The sequence below is a fragment of the Sminthopsis crassicaudata genome, chromosome 3, assembly GCF_048593235.1.
Source record: "Sminthopsis crassicaudata isolate SCR6 chromosome 3, ASM4859323v1, whole genome shotgun sequence".
NCBI lineage: Eukaryota > Metazoa > Chordata > Mammalia > Dasyuromorphia > Dasyuridae > Sminthopsis > Sminthopsis crassicaudata.
This window is the reverse complement of record NC_133619.1, coordinates 212,704,277-212,725,400: the sequence shown is the minus strand read 5'-3', so window position 1 is coordinate 212,725,400 and position 21,124 is coordinate 212,704,277. Positions and strand designations below refer to the sequence as shown.

The window sequence follows — 21,124 nt, the reverse complement described above, 5'->3', positions numbered from 1 at the left end:
AAGAGCAAAAAGATTGACTTTTCTCAGGAGATAAAGAGGGAGAAAAATCAAATATGGGGGAAATTATATACTTAAATTTTTGTCTAAAAAAGGGTTGGTTTTTTTTGCTTGTTTATAATTAAAACATTCTAGTTTTAAATGGTTAATTCCATTTATAGAATTTCTTGCAACACATTTTCCAAACTATGATCTGAGTGAATATGGAAGAGACTGGAAAACCTGCATTACCAATGTAAATGCTATGATTCGCTGTCTATGCCGTGAAGCCAAAATAAGGCCTGTAAGTTAATTTTAATATATAAAATTATTTCATTGTGTTTATAACTGTCACTCCTGGTACAAACTTTGTGCCAAACTTAAGCTCTTTATTTATTTATTTGAAATTCTTTTTTATTTTACTTTATTTTAATTTTATGATTATAAGGTTTTTTTTGATAGTATATATGCATGAGTAATTTTTTTAATAACAGTATCCCTGTATTCATTTTTCCAAATTTTCCCCTCCCTCCCTCTACTCCCTCCTCTAGATGACAGGCAATCCCATACATTTCACATGTTTTACAGTCTAACCTAGATACAATATATGTGTGTAAATCCAATTTTCTTGTTGCACGTTAAGTATTGGATTCTGAAGGTATAAGTAACCTGGGTAGATAGACAGTAGTGCTAACAATTTACATTCACTTCCCAGTGTTCCTTCTCTTGGTGTAGTTGTTTCTGCCCATCATTGATCAGCTGGAAGTGAGTAAACTCAAGCTTTTTAAAAACAATGAGAGTAGGCTGCCTTTTTATTTTTCTTTGTGATATGAAGATAAGTCACTGAGTTTAAAATATTTTAAATACCTTATTTTAAAAACAGAAACAAAGATACACACACACACACACACACACATATATGCTTATTATACTATGTTGTTATTCTTCATCAGGTGAACAATGCTAGAATCAGTATTCTTTTGCTCTCCAAAACAATAAGCCAAAATGGCCATTGGCTTATTCCACAAGGTTAAATAGTTCCATGGAATCCAATCTGCCACTGAAGTCCATCTATGTCTCGTCATATTGATATATGAATTATTTTTTCCCGTGGCAGACTGCTTTCTAAACATACTAACCTGCTGTAGAATTGTAATTGTGATGTGAATTCTGGGAAGATTACATACATTGTTCTTTGCATTTTACTCTGAATACTACATTTCTCCTTCACATCTTTAAATGATGAAGAGTATGAGTATTTCATGGAAAAGATAATTTATGTCATAGACAAATAGTGCCTTTTTAAAAATTAAGCCTCATTAATTTTTTTTCTGCATTATATTCTAAAATAAAAAAGATTAGTATGATTTAAGCCAAGGACTTCACTAAATGAATATAGGCATCTCAAATTCACTGTCCCAAACAGAAGACATTATCTTTCTTTTTCTCAAAGCCTTTCTCCCCAGTCTGTCTTTTCTCAAAGCCCTACTCCCCAATATTTTATTCTTTTTTTCACCTAGTGTCATCCTTAACTTCTCATTATTATTAATTTTATAGCTACCAATCTAGTTCAGGTCATCATTGCCTCTTTACCAAATGCATTATAGCAGATTTCCAATTAATCTGTTCCCTGCTTTAAGCCTACTCCAGTTCCATACAGTAATTTCCCTAAAATATAAGTCTTTGTCTATCTCTGTTTTCCCTTCCTTCCCCATCTTAATAAATTTCAGGTTATATGTAGGTTCCTTTTTCTTGTCATTTGAAGCTCTTCACAATCTGGCTCTTTTTAGGGTTTTTTTTAAGGGATACTTAAAACTTGATTTCTTATCACATAGGCTGTAATCCAGCCTTATTGGTCTTTTTGCTATTTCTCATATCCAGCACTTCTCTCATCTTTGTGTTTTTGCCCTGAAATATTCTTTTACTTCTTTCTGCCTTTTAGAATCCCTCTCATCCATCCTTCAAGGCTTGGCCCAAAGACCACTCCTATAGATAACCTTTTTTGAATCTTCTTCTCTAAGGTTGTTGTTTTCTAGCCATTTTCAGTCATATTCTCTAATTTCTTGTGATCCATTTGAGGTTTCTTTGGCAAAGATCTTGGAGTGGTTTGTCATTTCCTTCTCCACCCCTTTCATATTACCTTCCATCTATTCTGAATGTATCTTGTATGTTCTTATTCATTTATATGTTGTACCCTGATTAGAATGAAAATTTAAGAGTAAAACAGTTTCTTGTTTCTTTTTGCTGCCTGTCTTTACACATTGCTTAGTACATAGTAAGTGCTTGTTAATTGTTGTAGGTGGAAGTGTCAACTCTCCTTTGTCTATCAACATTTCCTTCTTCCATTCCTTTATTATTCTTTATCTCTTCCTACTCTTACTTTTCATCAAAATATTGCAAAATTTCAACCTCATTCCTCAAAGTCCATTCATTCCTGGGTAGTTCACTACCATATACATCTTTAATTTTGAGTTTGTTGGATAGTCTGTTATTAGCATATTTGTTGTAAAGCTTTCTTTAATTACAGCTTTGTATTTTAGGAGGAAAGTGAAAACAAAGATATACTTCCAGTCACCTCAGAGCAATCTGTGTGTGTAGACGTGAATTATAATGATAAAGATGGAGAAGTCAGTTCTCAGGTGTCTCAGAAAGTGCCTGCCTTAGGAAGAAATGGAATACAAAGTTCAATATGGGACAGTAATTCTTCACCTGAGGTGCCTCAAGCTTCTTCATCTAAGAAACTGCCATCTTTAGAACCAATGCGTAAGTTCCCATGTTTTATCCATGGGATTAATTATTGATATATGGTTGTATGTATATTTCTTTGGAAAGAGCATTAGATTTGTGCTGTTGAATTTAGAGATAGAAATGACAGAGATCCTTTAGTCATATATTTTACAAATGAAGAAACCATTCCTAGAGAGATTAAATAACTTGTCTCCATTCACACAGGCAATAAGTAGCAAAGCTTGGATTTTAATCCACTTCTCTTTCCATTCTATCATAAGTCTTTTAGAAAACTTGAGTCAGAGCTTTGTCATTAACAATTACGAAGTCAAGTCACTTAGACTCTCAGCATCAATTTCTCTTGTTGTAAAGTAGAGCAAATAATAGTATTTTTGTACATCATCAGACTAATGAAAAGTGTTTTTTTGAATATCAAAGTAATAAATACATGTAAGCAATCATATTGTTTTATAAGTGACAAGAATGTAAGATTAAATCAGCAGACTAGTCTTGATTTCAAAAGTCCAAATTAAAAAATAATAGGTAGTCAATGGGCCAATGTCATTTTTATCTACTTTAAGTAGTGTTAATTTTTTTTTTGAAAAATTGGAGGAATGATGTAGATTTCCCTCCATATTGTGGTAATTACACCCCAGAAAAACTTAACATTTATAATTAGAACAAATTATTAGTAACAACTGTCTCCTCTTCCACTCTTGTGCCATCTTTTCTGCTAATTGTCTACTGCAAAGGGATATGCTATAGATGTCAATATTTCACATCACATGGTATCTCTGGTGGGGGAAGTTGAGATATTAATATTTTGTCCTGTGCCCTACGTCATTCAAGATTTCTAATTTTTTTAGCACCAAAAATATAAATGGACACTAAAGGGTGTAGTGTTCTCTGGTTTGGTTTTCTTGGGGTCTCTGGGAGCAGCATTCCTTTCAGTTCAGTAATCAACACAAGGACAGCTGGTGTTAAAGTCAAAAAGTCTTTATTGTCTCCTTGCCTGATGCTGAGCAGCTTTATGGAGAGCCTTTCAGTCTGGCCTTGGTCTTAGTGGGGGAAGTGCACGAGACCAGGTCAGCCACCAGGAGCCTCACTGAAGGTGAAATGAATTTCTGTCTCCTCGGAGAACTTCTAGTGTGCTTGTCTTCTCTAGCTTTCTCTCTTCTCTGAGAAGCTCCTGCCTCCAGTTTTCTTGTATTCTCTGCCTCTGAATCTAGCTGAGGCTCCTATCCTAGACTATGCTCTACATTGAGTATAAACTAATCATTTGTTGGAAACCATTATTTGTTGTAAAATTAAATCAATCATACTGAACCATACTAAACTAGATAACCATTGTCTCATCAATTCCACTTAGTACCTTGTAAGAATATTATGTATAAGTTAGTTTGTACTACATATTCTGTTTTCAGTCTAAGACATGGAATTTGCTTATATTCTATAAAATCAGTTTCTGTTTCTCTAAGATAATTACCAAAAAAAAAAAAAAAAAAAGTTACACAGATTTTTGGTCAATAGAAAGTTTTACAACTTTTTTTCATAAATGAAATGTGGACTTATCAAGCTCAGTTTTTAATCTGTATCACTATGACCATAGATAGATGATGATAAAGGGATGATACAGTACATTTTTGGACCATACAGCTGAAAAATGGAATAACTTCTAAAATTGGTGTTTTACTTCAGTTGCTAAAATTGTTTAGCATTTTACTGTTAACTTTTTAAAAATAGCTTGAGCCTAATATTGAGTAGAAAACATAACTTTGAAACCTACCTTTTTTATATCAAGATGAGGAAATAAACACATACAGTAATGGCTCTTATCCCATGCCAGATAAGTTGTACACACTTATTGTTTTCTCTATTCAAGGAGGTAACATAGGGGCAACATACTAACATCTCTTGACATGAAGGTTAGGTCTGTTTTTCCTTTAAAGGTATAATATTCCATAAACCTTATTGGCTCACAGGACTAAGGATTCAAATTATTGATTTCACTTTCTCATCCCTTGAGTTCTATGCAACCAAAAGGTGGAGGGACTCCCAGAGACTTGACTGAGATAGAAGGCTTGATTGTAATAGAAGCTTCACTTTGCTAATTCAAGGCTAGAGATCTTGATGCCTATCCCTATTTAATATTCTCTTGCCATAGCTAAATAAATGTCCTTTTGTTTACTTTTGAATGACTTGTAAACATCTAATTTTGTTTTAATATTAAACATAAACTATCAAGGTTACCACTATGAGCCAGGTCAGCCCAAACAATAAGATTAGAAAAACAGACCTGTTTGTTGGTATCTTAGCTCCTTAGAAGCATGTTAAATTTTGTTCATAATCAACTATAGAAATGTCTTTCTCTTTCCTTTGTGCTTTTAGAACTTCTTGGTTACCCATGGAGAAATGTACAGTTGCCTTTTTCAGTTATCTATGTGGCAAAGGGAAAGTCTCGTCCAGAGCTTTCAGCTCGATACCTTATTCGTCATCTCTTTACAGAGGAAGTATTGGTAAAAAGCAATGTATATGGCAGCCTGGAACGTGGTATGTGTCCACTTGATTGTAATCGGATTCATGCTCTCAGAGGTATGTTATAATTTAGAGAGATTCTAGTAAATAAAAACATTTTGTTTTGGGAAAAAAAAGAAGCAAAAAAAGCACAAATAAGCTTTTATGTTTTGGGCCAGAAATTGAACTCTTTATCTATTGCTTGTAATTTCCACTCACTTATATCCTTTAATAAGTATCTTAATCAAGGAAGTTGTTAAATAGTTTTGGGGAAAAGTTTAAATAAGGGTATAATACATTGATTTACTAATTCAATTAATGAAGCATTTGTCAAGTCCCAATTTTTGGTAATCACTGTACAAGGCATTGGGAATGCAAAGACAAAACTAAACACAGTTTCTACCCTTAAGGGTTGTTACATTCATTGAGTAAAATGTTTCACAAACTTTCTGCCTATTGGACCTTTTAAATTCAAAGCAAAAGTTGAATTAATAAAATGTGACACTCTGACCATTAACCTAGAGATTTTTCTTACAAAGGTGGAAATAGGAAGAAATTTCTGTCAAATATTTTTTTTATTCATTATTCTGTTCTACTCCTGAAATAAATGTCCTTTTGGCCACATATGGCCACAGAATAGTGCTTTTCATGCCACTAATAATTGTTATTCCTTGCTGTGCTCTTTTGTACATGAACCATTTTGTTCCCCAGTATATAAATAATGTACAATCTGGAATCTAATGTTAAATTGATTATTTGTAAATTTTTTTGGCACTAGGAAACTAAGAAAGACAAAAGGAAAAGGACTATTATGGGATGTGGGGATACTGGACCCCAACAATATATTGAGGTTTTGGAACTTTCCTTGTAGGATCTAAGCAAAAGTTGGGGAACAGGGATTTGGACCCAAAAATATTAGGATTTTGGGCCAGTGGCATATGGTGTCTCAAAAGAATTGGTAACCTTAGACTTTCTCCAAATCAAGAGGCAAAGATTTTATAATTATGTCTTTTACTGGCAGGCTGAAAGGGAGTTGGACATTAACAAGGGGAAAGACTCTCATGCTAAGTTCCCTAGTAGCACATACAATTAACCAGGGATGCCATAACAAAGGAAGAAATGTATTAGGCATGGCAAGTTCTCAGAGTGAGCAGTTCCTAATGAATCCTGCAAAGATTGGAGAATTATGCCATTAACTGGCAGGCTAACCCTAAAAAGAGTTATCCTTCTATAAGGAATTAGCTCTAACATGAAGAAAGACTCATTTGGGTGGACTAAATTCCTTAAGAATTTGCCTGGTAGGTTCTTTCTCAGGGGAAAAATAACCTGGGGGCTAATATCATAATATGGCCTTCTGATTTGATATAGTAAACTGTAGAATCTTGATTATTTTGTCAACTCTAGGAATTCAACAAGGAACAAAAGGCCTATTTAAGAACAAAAGGTCCACTTAAAAATGATTGTATCTGAGCTCTTCTGTTCTTGCCTCAGGTAGTAGCTTGGACCATAATTCAGACTCTTTCCAGTCAAAGCCCACTTAGCTATCTAGGATCACATCAACTGGACTTGTGATTTCACTGGTATAGGAAAACTTTCAATTAACTATCTGTACCAATATAGGTTGTCACTTTTCTGCAAATTATAGTCTTAATTGTATTCAGTCAAGAACCCAGATTATATTAAACCCCTAAGGTTGAATTTCCCCTTAGAAGTCTATCTATGGTCAATAAAATCTTTGCTGAATATTTTTGCTTTGGCCTGCCACTCATTCTGCCTCATGGTGTCTTTCTTCCCATCTCCTTTCCCATGCCTCATGTTGTCTTTCTTTTTAGCCCATCCTCCCCCATGCTTCATGGTGTTTTTCCTGCTTCATAACTAATTATTTAGAGTGCTAAAGTTGTCTATGGATTTAGCCTGCCAGTCAATGGCATTACTACTTCATGAAGTATGTCCTTTCACCTGGTTAATTATGAGCTCCCCTGGGGAATTTCTCTTTTATTATTAATTGTTATATTCTCTCCCAAGTCTATTTCATATTTACCATTCCTGGTGTCTATTTTGCTTTTGCCTGTAACCTCTTCTAAATAAATCTACCCTATGCCAAAGAAATGGCCATTGTGAATTCTTCACATGACCAACTCCCAACATTTGGTGTCAATTGCCCTCTTCAATCTCATCATTTTATGCTGAACCTCAAACACATCAGGGATGATATCTTAAGAAAAAAAAAAAACAAACGAAATTAAGGGGTGAGAAAGAAATTAGGAGATATAGAAGAGGTAAATTATCTCATATAAAAGGACAAGAAAAAGCTTTTATAGTAGAGGAGAAAGAAGGGAAGTGAAAAAGAGAACTTTATTCTCATCTGAATTGGCTCAAAGAGGGGAGGAATAGCATAAACACTCAATTGGGTAAAGAAATTTTTCTTACCCTATAGTAAAGTAGGTGGTAAAGGGGATAAGAGAAAAGGGGATGGGAGTTGATAGAACTGAGGGTAGATGAGGGGAGAAAAGGTAGTCAGAAACAAAACACTTTTGAAGAGGAACAGGTTGAAAGGAGAGAATAAATTGGGGGGGGAAAGGCTGGAGGAAAATACAATTAGTAATATAATTTGAAAAAAATTTGAATCAAGTTTTTCTGATAAAGATCTCAATTCTCAAACAGAAAACAGAGTAAATTTATAAAAGTAAGAACCCTTTCCCATGATAAATGATCAAAAAAAATCAGCAATTTTCAGATGAAGTAATCAAAGCTATCTATAGCCTTGTTTTTTAAAACTACACTAATTCACTATTAATTTCAGAGACCCCTAGGACCTGACTCCCTTCCATCAATGTACTTGTAAATGTACTGTGTACAATGTAAAAGGCTTTAGATAAGCCTAAGGCCCAGGCAAGAGATTAGTTTAGCTTTCAGGGTCCTAAAAATCTTGGCCTGATCCGGGTGTGCTAAGTTTGCCTACTTCCTCTCCCAGTGAGCAGATGGGAAGTAGCCCAAATACTTAAGCAAAGTAGGCCTTCAGACAAAGAAATTCAAGTCTCGGGAAGCAAGGTTTTATGGCTGCAATCAGAGAAGCCTCCAAGGCTGAACTGCAGATCAAGATATCATCTAGATACTTGTAGATGATACTTGTATTATACCTCATACCTTTCACTGACCCCTTACTCTGAATTTTGCTCTAAGAAATTTGCTCTAAGAGGAAAAAGTAGGGACATAATTATAATATAATCTGTCAAAACTAATTCTTTAAGGGCTCAATCTGAAAGCACATATGTGGCAGAATAAAGCATCCTTATCTTTGACAACCAATCATGCGGTTTCTATCTCATATCCAATCTCAGAAATAATCAGGTGGGAAGCAAAGAAACAACTGGGAAACTGAGTCAGAAAGATCCTGCCTTAAGCAGAAGGTAAAGTTGTCCTCCCAGCTCCTGTCCAGATAAGACATATCTATAAGGCATCCCTCTGATAATTTGTGACATTTCTTTGGAATAGTGGATTGCTGACTTAATGATCCATCAGGCAATTATATCCAAATTTGAAACTCAAAACAATATTAGTTACAGTTCCAAGAGATTTCATCTTAATAGCAAGTTTCACCAATCAGAAGCTTCAGTTCTATATAAAAACAAACAAACAAACAAAATCTTACAAACTATTATGCATAACCTATAAAATGTGCCTTGCAAAACACAGTCAAAACTAGTGCAGGGATATCAGGTTAAAATTCTTCTCTGGGTATTTCAAGAAATCTGTAGATCATATTTATCATATTCATTAAACAAGGAGACCATAATGCCCTTAAATAAATATTAAATAATTTGTTGAAGACAGATGGAGACCTTGGTAGAAATAATCATTTTCAGAGAACATGCAGTTCTAACAAACCTCTTAAAAGTTTGTTGCAAGCAGAATTTTTGATACAACATCAAAAATGACCTTGCCTTAAAACAGTCATAAACTTGAAAAATAAAAACAAACATTCGGTTATTAGCACCATGTAAATGTAAGCTATTCCTTTAAACAACAATAATAAAAAAAAACAATGTTAAAGTAATTTCATTTAATCATTGGGATGGAAGGAGGCAGAGAATGAGTAAAGGAGGGGAGAGGATAAACTCCAGTGAGTGGAGTTTGTTCTCTCACTTCTAAAAAACAGCCGCACCCAAAGCGGGGAGGGAGGGTGAGTTAAATCTTTTTTCTAAGCCATTAGATCTTTCCCTTTTCCCTTCCCTTATTCCACATGATGTCTCTTCTAACTCCACTATACTTCCCAACTCCACTTCTCCTTATAGTTAACTCTTTTAGGGTGCTAAGTTCCTGCCAGGATCTAGCTCACCACCCTTGTAAAACCTTCTGTTCCAACTTTTCCCCTCCTTCCTACCCCCTACCCTAGAAGGCAGGTAGACCAATATATGTTAAATACAATATATGTATACATATCCATACAGTTATTTTGCTGCGCAAGAAAAATCATTGTCCCTTGTTTTTAAAATCCTCTTTGTTTTTTTAAACTTCAAGATAATAATTTGGCTAATAACTAAATAACTTTGAACCAAATTTCATACATATGGCCAGCAGAGCTGACAAAATTTTAAAGCATAACTCATAATTTTTGCAAATTACCCAATATATATTTTATAAATCAACATACTTCATCTAATTAGGGGAGACAAACATGTGATCTCCTAAGGTAAGCTACCAGAACTTTGTTTTAATAACCTATTTTTTAAACATAAAATCAAATCAAATACAACTTTAAATGTCTAGTAGTAGTGTTTCAAGATTTACACACAAATTTCTAAGATCTTGTGCTTAAAGTAAATAAACTCACAATCCTAGCACATACCATTTAATAGTGATCTTCTCATATGATTGTAAGAAATCATCATAACATTTACAACCCATCTTTATATCTGAGGAGGTGGCCTTAAAGCTCAACATTTCTGATGTAAAAGCCAATCATTTTAAGTTATTCCTATTTAACAAAGTTGTAGATTATTAGTAAACTCATTCCTTCATTGGGACCTATGTAACTCAAAAGTTATTTCTCAGGGATAATAACCTTACAAAATAGTTTTAAGAAGCTTAACAAATTTACACTTTAAGAAAAATTCCAGAAGAAACCTCCTCTTTACTTGCTGTCTGTTTACTTTGCTTGACATCAACTTTCTTAGTTCTCTTTTAATCTCCTCCCATTCAGAGCTGCATACTCTCAGGTCTCCAGACTTTTAAAATGCAAAACTAATGAAGATAAGATTTTACTCCTTTTTTTCCCCTTTATGAATCAGAAAAGGCTTGTGGACTCCTTTTAAAAGTAGCTTTTCTGGGTTTGTTTTTTTTCCAAAGTCAGTGCAAAAGTATTACAAATTATATAAAACTGCTTTTACTATCATACCTCAAATAACAAATTTCACTGAATTGTGAATTGATTGAACAGTTTCTTTCTTTCCCTCTGACCCCTTAGTCCATGTGTCCCTGCTGCAGTCAGGGAATGAGGGAAGGGGGAAGAAAGAGAAAGGGACTCTCATTACTCTATGCACTATCCTCCTTGTGGAGGCCTTAATTTAGTTAAATGTGTTTCCAAATTACTTTATATACACTTATTACATATTTACATATATTTATCTCAATGTTGGTATTGTATGTTGGTCACATCTAAAAACCCACATAAACTTACCAAATATGAAGCCATTAAATCCAATAAAGTAGTTAATACTCATATAGCATTTGTTTTATGCTAAGCACTTTTGGAATCTTGAAATGATCAATTGTCAGACTTCCCATCATTGCTCTCAAAAATTAGCTAACTTTTTCTGTAGCCCCCAGCTTCGCCAAAGCTGAAGTCTATAGGAAAAAGTCAAACCTACCTCCCAGAACAGACATGAGACATTCATTCTGCACAAAGACACAAACACAGACAAAAATTACATGATAGGGGACCATCCCTTCCCTACACAAAATGTAATGTTCTTCTCTAAATTGTAATGTTCTCTGGGAACAGGTTTCTTGGGGAGCTTCTGGAGGCAGCCTTTCTTTCAGTGCAGTTTAATAATCACCTCAAATGCAGCCAGGAGTTAAAGTCCTTCATTTTCTCCTTCAAAGTCTTGTCTCCTTCACTTGAGGCTCGGTTAGTTTTCTGGAGGCCTTCTGGATCTTGGTTTCAGTGTTCTCCACTGGACAGCCTGTCACCACTTCTCTGTCTTCCTATGTTCTGCCCGACTTGTGAATCTCCTTGACTTGTGAATCTCCTTGACTGAATCCTGGCTCTGAATCTCCCAAAGTCCCCATCCAGCACAAAGGTGGAAGTTGGAATGAATCTGACTCTACCTCCAAGAAAGTGGGTTTGTGGGCTTCTTCTTATATATGTTGTCTTAAAAGTGTGAACTCTAATGTGTGAACTCTCTTAAAGGTGTGAACTAAGTACATAAATATCTATCAATTCCAGTGAATAGCACCTTATTTCAAGTTCTGGCCCATAACACCTCCTGCTTTCTTTTGATTTAGAACATAAGGTGGTCATGACCTCCCTGACTTCTCAAGGAGGTGAGAACACCCCAAAAGAAGGTGATCACGCCTTCCCTGACTGTTCAAAAAAGGAGTGAAAACACCATAAAAAGAAGGTGGTCATGCCCTCCCTGACATCTCAGGAAGGGAGATGAAAACATCAAAGGAAATGAGAAATCAAATCAGATTAGCGGGTTTCTGAAGGGGCTTACTTTTAAAACAAGTATACATAAATCCAACAATATGGGAGGTATTACACATAATTACATAAATTACATAGCAATATAATACAGGCTAGTAATGATGTAACAGATAACATGAATCAACATGAGGAATTATACATGTCCATAAGTCCTAGAAATAGTCCAAAAGGAATCTATTGTCCATTACTTCATGTGCCAGGAATCCAATGATTCCTGCAAGTTTTGAGGTCCTGTAATAGTCTCATTATCAGCCATACTCTTTCAGTGTCAGATGTTTTTTAGGTCTTCTCCTTTGTTTCGAGGTTTTTCCTTTTTTCTATCTCTCTCCAGGTGCTCATTGGCACCCATCTGATTCCTTCTCCATCTGTAGAAATATAAGCAAACCCTCTTCCCCAGGCAGCTAACCTATCTCGTCCCTTCTATTTACCACTTTCTAAATTTCTCCTTATCCCCTGGCAATTACATTGGAGCTGCTCAAAGTGGACACTGTCCTTCTATTGAGTTAAAATAGCCCTGTATTCTTCCCAATTGTAATCCTTTTCTGCCATCTGATTGCTTTTTTGCTGATTGATCACATCAGAGTCCTGGACTTATAAAGGTGTAACCTCGGCTGCCCACCTGTCTTTTGTTTGGTATCTTGGGACTGGGCCCTGCTTCTCATTTCCCTGGGTCAGTCTACATTCTGAGGCCCAGTGGAAGCCTTTGTGGCATTTTGGACATAGGGTTTTAGGTCTTCTCTCACTCTGTCCTCTCACTTTATCTCTGTACCTACATTGGGCTTTCAGATGTCCAATTTTTCCATACTGAAAGCATCAATGAGTTTCTCTAGAAGTCCCTTGCCAAAAGGGACCCTACCCTGTCTTTTCATATTCATCATAGTCTGGATATAATAAGCACTTGTGTCCATTGTAGTATGATCTCCTAAAGGAGCATCTTTGTGTAGTCCCCATATAATTCTTCTGCAAACCTCAATGGCATTTTCCTTAGCCAGCTGTCTTATCATAATTCTTCCAGCTGCATTTTCTCCAATAGCTCTTGTGACAGCTGTTTGCAAACATCCCACAAAATCAGCAAAGGATTCATTATGACCTTGCTTTATTTTTGTGAAGGCTTCCCCTCGTTCTTTCCATGGGAGGGTGCCCTAAACTTTTATTGCAGCAGTAGCAATTTGTTCATAAGCTGCTATGGGATAATTAGTCTGTGCTGAATTGTCTGTGTACTGACCTTCACCTGCTAGTTGGTTAAAAGAGATTTGTCTGTTAACTCCAGTTTGCTTATTGCATAGGGCTTGTATACTGCATAATTCACTATACTCTGAAAGCCACAAAAGTTTTGTCCAGGTTCTAAGCATGTCCTTGCTATGCAGTTCCAATCACTGGACATTAAAATTTCATAAGCCAAATTCTCTAATAACATCTTAACATAAGACTACGTAGCCCTATAACGAGTGCAACCCTTTTTCAAATCCTTAATTTTTTCTAGATCAGAAAGAATGTATCTTCTCCTTTGTTGACCTGAAGAATCAAGCTTTTCAATCACAGGGTATGCATTTATTAAATCAGATATATCCTGTCCTTCTTTAGCCTAAACCAGTGCCTTTTGTAATCTTGTCATAGGCTGCTTCATAGGTGTTAGTGATTGTGTTACTGCCTCTGGTCCTCCTCCTTCTCCCTCCACCCATGAAGGGTTAAGTGAGGGAAATAGGTCAGGGGATTGGAAATGATCTAATTTCTCCTGTTTCAAAGTATCACACTCAAAATTGTACTTAACTCCATTCTTATATGATTCTTCATCCTTTTCACCTAGTTTATCTGGATCCTCCCCCTCCTGCTCTTTCTTCTTTTTCCTTATTCTATAACTTATATAATTTCTTTAAAGCCAGTTGTATTAAGTTATATGTATAAAGTGTTTCTATGTAAATTGAGTCAGGTCCATTATCATTGTAGTATTCACATAGTTGCTCTCCTACTAATTTCCACTCATCTGGATCCAATTCTTTTTCCTTAGAGAACCAAGGAGATATGTACTGTACAGTTTCTAAAAGTTCAGTGATCTGCTCCCAAGTTACAATTAAACCTTGATTTTTTTATCAATCTGACCAACATTTTGACACATTTTCCTTTTGGTGGAGAAATCTCTTTTCTAAACATTTGTCCCATTTTAACTGGAATACTATTTTAGCCCTTTACAAAGTTTCCTTCTTGTACTTACCCTAATTTCTGGGTCAGAGAGACTTTTCCACTGAATTCAGGATTGTATTAGCCCCACGTTTGGACGCCAAAATGTAATTTAGTTTTCTTGGGGTCTCTGGAAGAATCCTTTGTTTCAGTTCAGTAATCACCACAAGAGTTGCCAGGTGTTAAAGTCTAAATCCTTTATTATCTCTTTCAATGTCTTGACTCTCTTGTTGGGGCCCGATTAGCTTTCTTAGAGGCCTATCTCTCTCTCCTTGGTTCCGAGAGCCCCTGCTGCTGCCAGTTCTTTGCCTCAAGCTCCCTCGAATGTCCATCCTGGCTAAAGCTCCTAGCTTATATGCTCCACACTGAGTATACACCAATCATTATATCACTAGGAAACCATTATTTGTTGTAGGATTATCAGTGCTAAACTAGATTTAACCATTGTCTCCTCAATTTCACTTAGTACCTTGTTTCAAGTTCTGGTCCATAACATCTCCTTGTAGGAGTAAGTCAATCATACTGAACCATGCTAAATTAGATAACTATTGTCTCTATCAGTTACACTGACTTAGTACCTTGTAAGAATCCTTTGTTTTAAGTTCAGTTCTGGCCCATAACAGCATACACCCCTACTAGTTTTCAAGCTTATTGAGAAGATTGTATCTTATTTATTAATTTTTGTTAGTCTTCATCTCTTTCCTAGGACTTAGAACGAATAGTAGGAACTTAATACAGGATTGTTGAATGAATAAAAGACATGAAAAACTTCTGTTACCATTACTCTTTTCCAAAAACATGTTGCAATTCCTTTTTTACCACTAGATGGAGGGCATGTTTGTTCTGCAAATCCCTAAATTAATGAATTAAAAGTGATACAACTGAAACATAGATATATGTTATATGAATGTGGAATGAGAAACTAGCTCATTCCAGGTTAGGGAAAAAGCAAGAACTTGTGGTTTTAGCTAAATCTGTAAAATCACAAGTGGAATGAAAAAGACATAGACTGCTGAATCCTGAAAAATTAGCACAGTGGAAGAGAGTACCATTTGAAATGAGTGAGATAAGTTTATAACAAATAAAAAAGAAAGTCACTTGACCTTCCTTAGATGAGTATAGGAATTCTTATTTTATTTGAATTAAATATATAAATAGAATAAAGATAAGAAAAATCATCACATATGATTCTAAAACTACTAAATATAGATGCTGTCCCTTGTATTAAAAAATAATATTATATATTTACAATAAGTAAAACAGTGCTTTAAATTTACTCTTATGCCCAAATCCTTGACTATTAACTATGGCCAAGAAATGACCCATGGGGAGAATAGCTTCTTATGTAACAGCTCCCTAACCAGTTGAAGTTGCTGATCACAGATATATTTGACCAACTTTTTCATTGTCTTTGTTAACCTTTCTAAAAATTGGGGCTAGTTTCTTCTAGCTCTCATTTACTTACATCACTATTCACTTTAGAAGCATATTTTATATATAGCCACATCTAGACACACACACACACACACACACACACACACACACACACACACATATACACACATACATTTCCTTTTTTGGTAATAGACTTCCACAAGTCTTTGTCACGAGGATATTATTTACTAAGATATGTTTTGCCATTTGACTGTTGACAAGTGGTTTCTCCAGATTTTGATGCAATCATAGCTGAATAATTGTAATTGAAAGAGGTTGTTGCTGTCATTGTAGACATTTTTAATAGCTATGAAAGTATGACTAAACCTTAAACTTATTCCACTTCAGTATTACAGAATAACTTGTCATATGTTTGGGGTTTTTTCCATCAGACTTTCTGCAGGAGAACTATCCATCTTATGACCTAACAGAAACTGGATATGATTGGAAAGCATGTGTGGCTGCCATCAATAGTACAATCCGAAGTCTTCGACATGACCATAAGAAGGCCACAAGAGGATTCCATGGGAAAACATAAATGAATGAGAAAAATCCTTCATAAAAGCCTTCTGGAGTAAAACCACATGGATAACCATTATCACAATGGATCATTGTTTCAGCCATCCTCCATGTGTTTCCTTATTATGTATGTGTCTCAAGTTCTGATTTTTGGAATGTGTTGGTGCATTGGCAATGCAGAATCATAGAAAATAATAGTCAAATAGATTCTTTGTAAGTATAAATTGTATCGTAAAAGTGAAACATTGGACATTTCACAGGCTATAACATGGTTTGCTTAGCTTCTTTTAATTCAGGTAGTTTTTAATGTCCAAAGAAGAGTAACTTAAAGTATCTAAAATGAAGGTTTCTTTGAAATGAAGGTGCAGAAACTCTGTGGAACCATAGTTGGAGAAATATGCCATATTTATGATAATCAAGGAACTTTATTTCAAAATTAATTTCTAATTCTTGAAAATAGTTTAAAAGTTTGTATAGAACTACAATCCTCTTTAAGCTTCTTCAAATTGATAAATTTAGAAGCAGTGATCATATTCTTTTCCTGGATTCATGACAGCATCTAGTTCATTAAGCCCTAGGACCTTCATTGTTGCCAGTCAATTATTTTCTTACTGGTACTAGAATGAACATGAAGAAAAAAAAATTTGGTACTTATTTTAGTTCAATTTGAATAATTTGATTTTTCAAGAAAAAAATCTCATGAAGAATGAAAAGTAACTAAATTTAGACTTCTCTATCAAGAGTGATTTCTAGAATGTTTATATAAACTTACATTTACTTAAATTTACATTTACATTTTCTATATTGTCTCAACAATACTATTTAAGCATATAAATTTTAAATTAATATATAAAAGTTTTAAGAAATGTAAATGGAGAGGTGTTGTTTTTTTTTTTTTTAACCAGGAATTCTTTTAAGAAAAGGTTGATTTTAAAGTATCTATTTAGAATTATTGGATTTAGTGGATTTTTCACCTCACTAAAATAAAATCACTACTTTGAGTATAAATTAAGATTTTATTTCTAACTGAATAAAATAATTTATTTTCAAGAAATTTCTTGAAAGCATAATATGTCAATCATTAAATCTTTATAACTTATTTATGTCTGCAAAATATTTCTGTTGAATGTTAAGTCAATTTATTTCAATTATAACAATGCCATTCACTTCATCTACTATTGGAATTTAGCAAAACTAATTTTTATAATAGTCTCAAATATTCTTCAGAAATTTCTAATTTGCCTCTTAGCAGCTCCTTAGCTTTTGATTATATGTTTAAGATGTGATCTATAACTTTAATTTATTAATTTAAGTAAAATTAAATTTAGTTTTCAGATGTATGAATTAAAAATGTAGTTTTGAATGTGTGAGAGAAGAATTAGAACATTTATTTTTAAATCAAATCAAATAATTATGGTAAAAATGGATACTTTTTATGTGAGAGCGATAGAATAGATAAATATTTTTATTTTTTGAAAATTGAAATTCAGAGTATTTTAGTAGTAATAAAATATATTTTAGACTTTTTTAAAAGGACAAAATTAAGAGAATCTGGTATTAAAGATGCTTTTTTACTGATATGATAGGACTAATTTGGCACAGGCAAAAAAAAAAAAAAAAGATTAAAAAATGGAAAACAAAAACTCTACCATAGAGGAAGATGTGAAACTTGTGAATGAACTAAAATGGCTCCCAGTAAATTCATTGGATTTGCTGTTCAGTTACTATAAAAAAGGTTATAGTACATTTTGAACACACAAAGTCCAAAGTTGACATGAGGTGAACAACATAAATTATATTAAAGTCAATTTTTCACCTGTTTGTGTACCTTCTAACATAGTTTGAGTTGAAGGCAGAGTAAAAGAGAATGCCAAACTTTTTCAGTCAGAAAACATCTCAAAAGGTGTCTTTCTTTGAGTCCTAATCATTTGTATCATTTTTCAGAGCACCTTTCAGTTCAAAATAATGCCCAAGACTTGAATCAAAATGAATCTGTTATCTTAATGCTTATTTGATTAGTATATAAGATACAAATTTTATGAATGTTTTTGAACTTTGTTTTAAACTAGCCTTTTTCCTTTATTTTTTTTTTAACATTTTATCCTTAATTATTAATTTTTCATAGTCAATGTCTGTAAAAGGTGCCAGTGCAAATGACAGCCTAAAATGCTTTTTCAGAGGATTTATTTTTTATAAATAGAAAAATTAATGTTTTCCACTTGTTTCTCAAATATATCAGTTTCACAAATAAATTATTGAAATAGCATTTAAAAATATATCTGTATATTGCTTATACCTATAGCTTTATGATACATTAATTATGTTTTTAATGAAAACTGACTTTTTTACAATGCCCATTCCTTTCTTGTTAACCAATTCTATATCTTTTTTTAGTGGATTATATAATAATGTCTTAATATTTAGCTATATCTTTCTTCATAGATGACAAAGAAAATAGAATAATAAAGACAACAGTAATAATCTCTTCATGGTTTCTAGAGTTGTAAGAATTTTGACAACTTTTTAAAAAGCATTTTCATCTTAGGCAAAATATTTTTAGCATTAATATATTTTTGGATCTCAGATATATGTGTATATGTATATACATACATATGGTAAGTATTTTTTTTTCAGACAAGAAAATCTCTGATCTGTAAGCAGCTTGATTTATGTTTATTTTCATACCTTTTATTTCACATAATGCAGAAATAGTTCATTGTCTTGTTCAGCCTTAGTAGAAAATTTCTTGTCTTGCAAAGGTTCAAATTACAGTGCCTGTTCAAAATAACATATTCTAGAAATATTCTAATGATATCAGATATGGTATCTTTTTTTTTTCCATTGTATAAGACTTATTTTATTTGTCAACAATAAATCGTTTGTTGTCAAGAAGCTACCACTGTTATTTCTTACTCCTCAGAATGCTTATAAAATTTTTTGCTACTGTTAACACGCTTATAATATTTTTACTTTTGATTATGTTTCAGCATCATGTCAAATCTTTAATAAATTGTGAGTTCTTAGAGAATGGATGACATATTTGTTCTTTCTGTTTCTCTATAAAGAGCCAATACAAAAATCAAAAAGGTCATCAGTTTCTCCTGCCCAATATTATTTGTATGTGTGTGTGTGTAAAACTATAGTGTTGAAGTGGGTTAGGAGATTGAGAGAGCATAGTTTTAGTCTTAGAGAATAATGGTTCACAACATGAAGAAGTCATGTCAGAAACAAACTACAATGGCTCATAAAGATTTGCCAATTATTACATTCAATATTTCATGTGCTCAACCAAATATGACTAAGCAAGGCAGAATCATAGATGATTAAGTAAAGTTCTTTCAGGATTCAGGAACCTTTAAAGCCTCTGGAGACAAGGAGTAAAGACAGAGTTTGGAGTGTAAGGGGAGGAACCAGGAAAGAGTTTTGGAAGGAGCTAAGTGGAATCTTAAGCAACTGAGGCGGACTTGTCAGACTGATCAAGATGAAGACAGAATGGATGTATTAGAGTTGCTAACAGTGGAGACCAGATGAGCTAGATCTGGCTTCGTATCAGTATATATTAGCAGTATAATATACAATAAATATCCTCAAGAGAGGCCTTCACCTTATTCTTTATTGAGAGAATAGTGGCCATTCACTTTGAGTTTCTTCTTATCTTACATCTCAAAAAGGCTTTAATATTCTATGCTTTACCTTCCCGTTCTTTCCTCTGCTCCTATTCTTATCAAAGCCAATTCTTCTACTTTGTAACAGTAGTAGAAGATCCTGCTTCTTCCCATCTGACACCTTATCACCATAATTATCCCCTCCTGCCTCTTTAATTTCCCAATTGTTTATTGGACAATTCTTCTTGCCTGCAAATATTCTTAAATTTTCTATATTCTTTAAAACCATTAATATTTCAGGGTCACATAACAAACAATATGGAAGAATAGATTTTTTTCTCATATTCTCAGTACCTCTCAAACCTCTCCAAAAAAAGAATTATATTATGCACAAAGAATATAATAATTTCAGCTTGCAGGACTGTACAAGCTGACTCACAGGCTTGCAATAAAACTTAATCCTGTCTTTTTCTTAACCTTCCCATATTCCCTAGTCCCCTACCTAGCTCTGGAGAAGTCAGAAGGTTGTTCTGCTTGGAACAACACTATGATAATGCACAGTGCATTAACAATACTCTATCAGATCTGAGGAACAGGAGATGGGGACAAAGTGCCATCATGTTTATAGGGCACCATTAGGCCTGACAGAAAGGGAATTATTATCCAGCTAAGGTAAGTCATCCACCAGAAGTCACCAGGAAGAGAAACTAAAGCCTGTGAAATGGGAATTCTCCATTGTGAGAAAGCTGAAACACCTTTAAGATGCAGCCCCCAGAGAAATGTCCATCAAAGGAAAAGGAGTTAGAAAGTGAGCATTAAGGAGATTAAAGGGAATAAAAAGGCCAAAAGAATAGTAGTAATGCGGATAATAGCTTTGCCTGGCACTGTGCTAAGTACTTTATGTTCTGATCTTCACTTTTCTGGAGACAGGTGCTATTATCATCCTCATTTTTACAGTTAAGAAGGTAAACAGGTTAAGTTGCTTGCCCATATGAACTTAAATCTTCCTGATTTAAGGAAGTTATCTAACATTGCCCTAAAGTTGATTAAGCAAAAATAAGACAGAATACTGTCATTATAAGAACAAGAAGCAGAGGGAGGAAGACTGAAATGGAGCAAAGTAGAAAAATGGAGAATAATACAAACTTAATTTTTTATAACAATGTAAATGAATTATGCAGTTCAATAAAATAAAAAGACTGATTAAGCAATTAAAACAGTGGAGCAGTATATACATTAGGTACATAATACACAGTAGTAAATGACCATAGTAATCTAGTGTTTGAAAAATTCAAAAATTCAAGATTTTGAGAAATACTATTTGGCAAAAATTGCTGAGAAAATTGAAATGCATTTGGACAGAAACTATCCATAAGCCATTATCTCATACTGGATACCAAGATAATGATAAGAAAATGGGTATGTGACTTAATTTCCTTTTTTTTTTTTTTTAATAGTATTT

The 21,124-nt window shown here is 33.9% G+C and overlaps 1 protein-coding gene across 1 annotated transcript in view; it reads left to right on the top strand.

Moving 5' to 3' along the window:
* BEND2 (BEN domain containing 2) overlaps window positions 1-16,133 on the top strand; it is a 38,973-nt gene extending 22,840 nt beyond the window's left edge. The window contains exons 8-11 of the mRNA XM_074299894.1: window positions 159-280; window positions 2,517-2,739; window positions 5,092-5,295; window positions 15,931-16,133. Coding sequence (XP_074155995.1) covers window positions 159-280; window positions 2,517-2,739; window positions 5,092-5,295; window positions 15,931-16,076 — 695 coding nt within the window. The 3' untranslated portion in view covers window positions 16,077-16,133. The remainder of the gene's footprint in view (window positions 1-158; window positions 281-2,516; window positions 2,740-5,091; window positions 5,296-15,930) is intronic.
* Window positions 16,134-21,124: the final 4,991 nt, after the last annotated feature.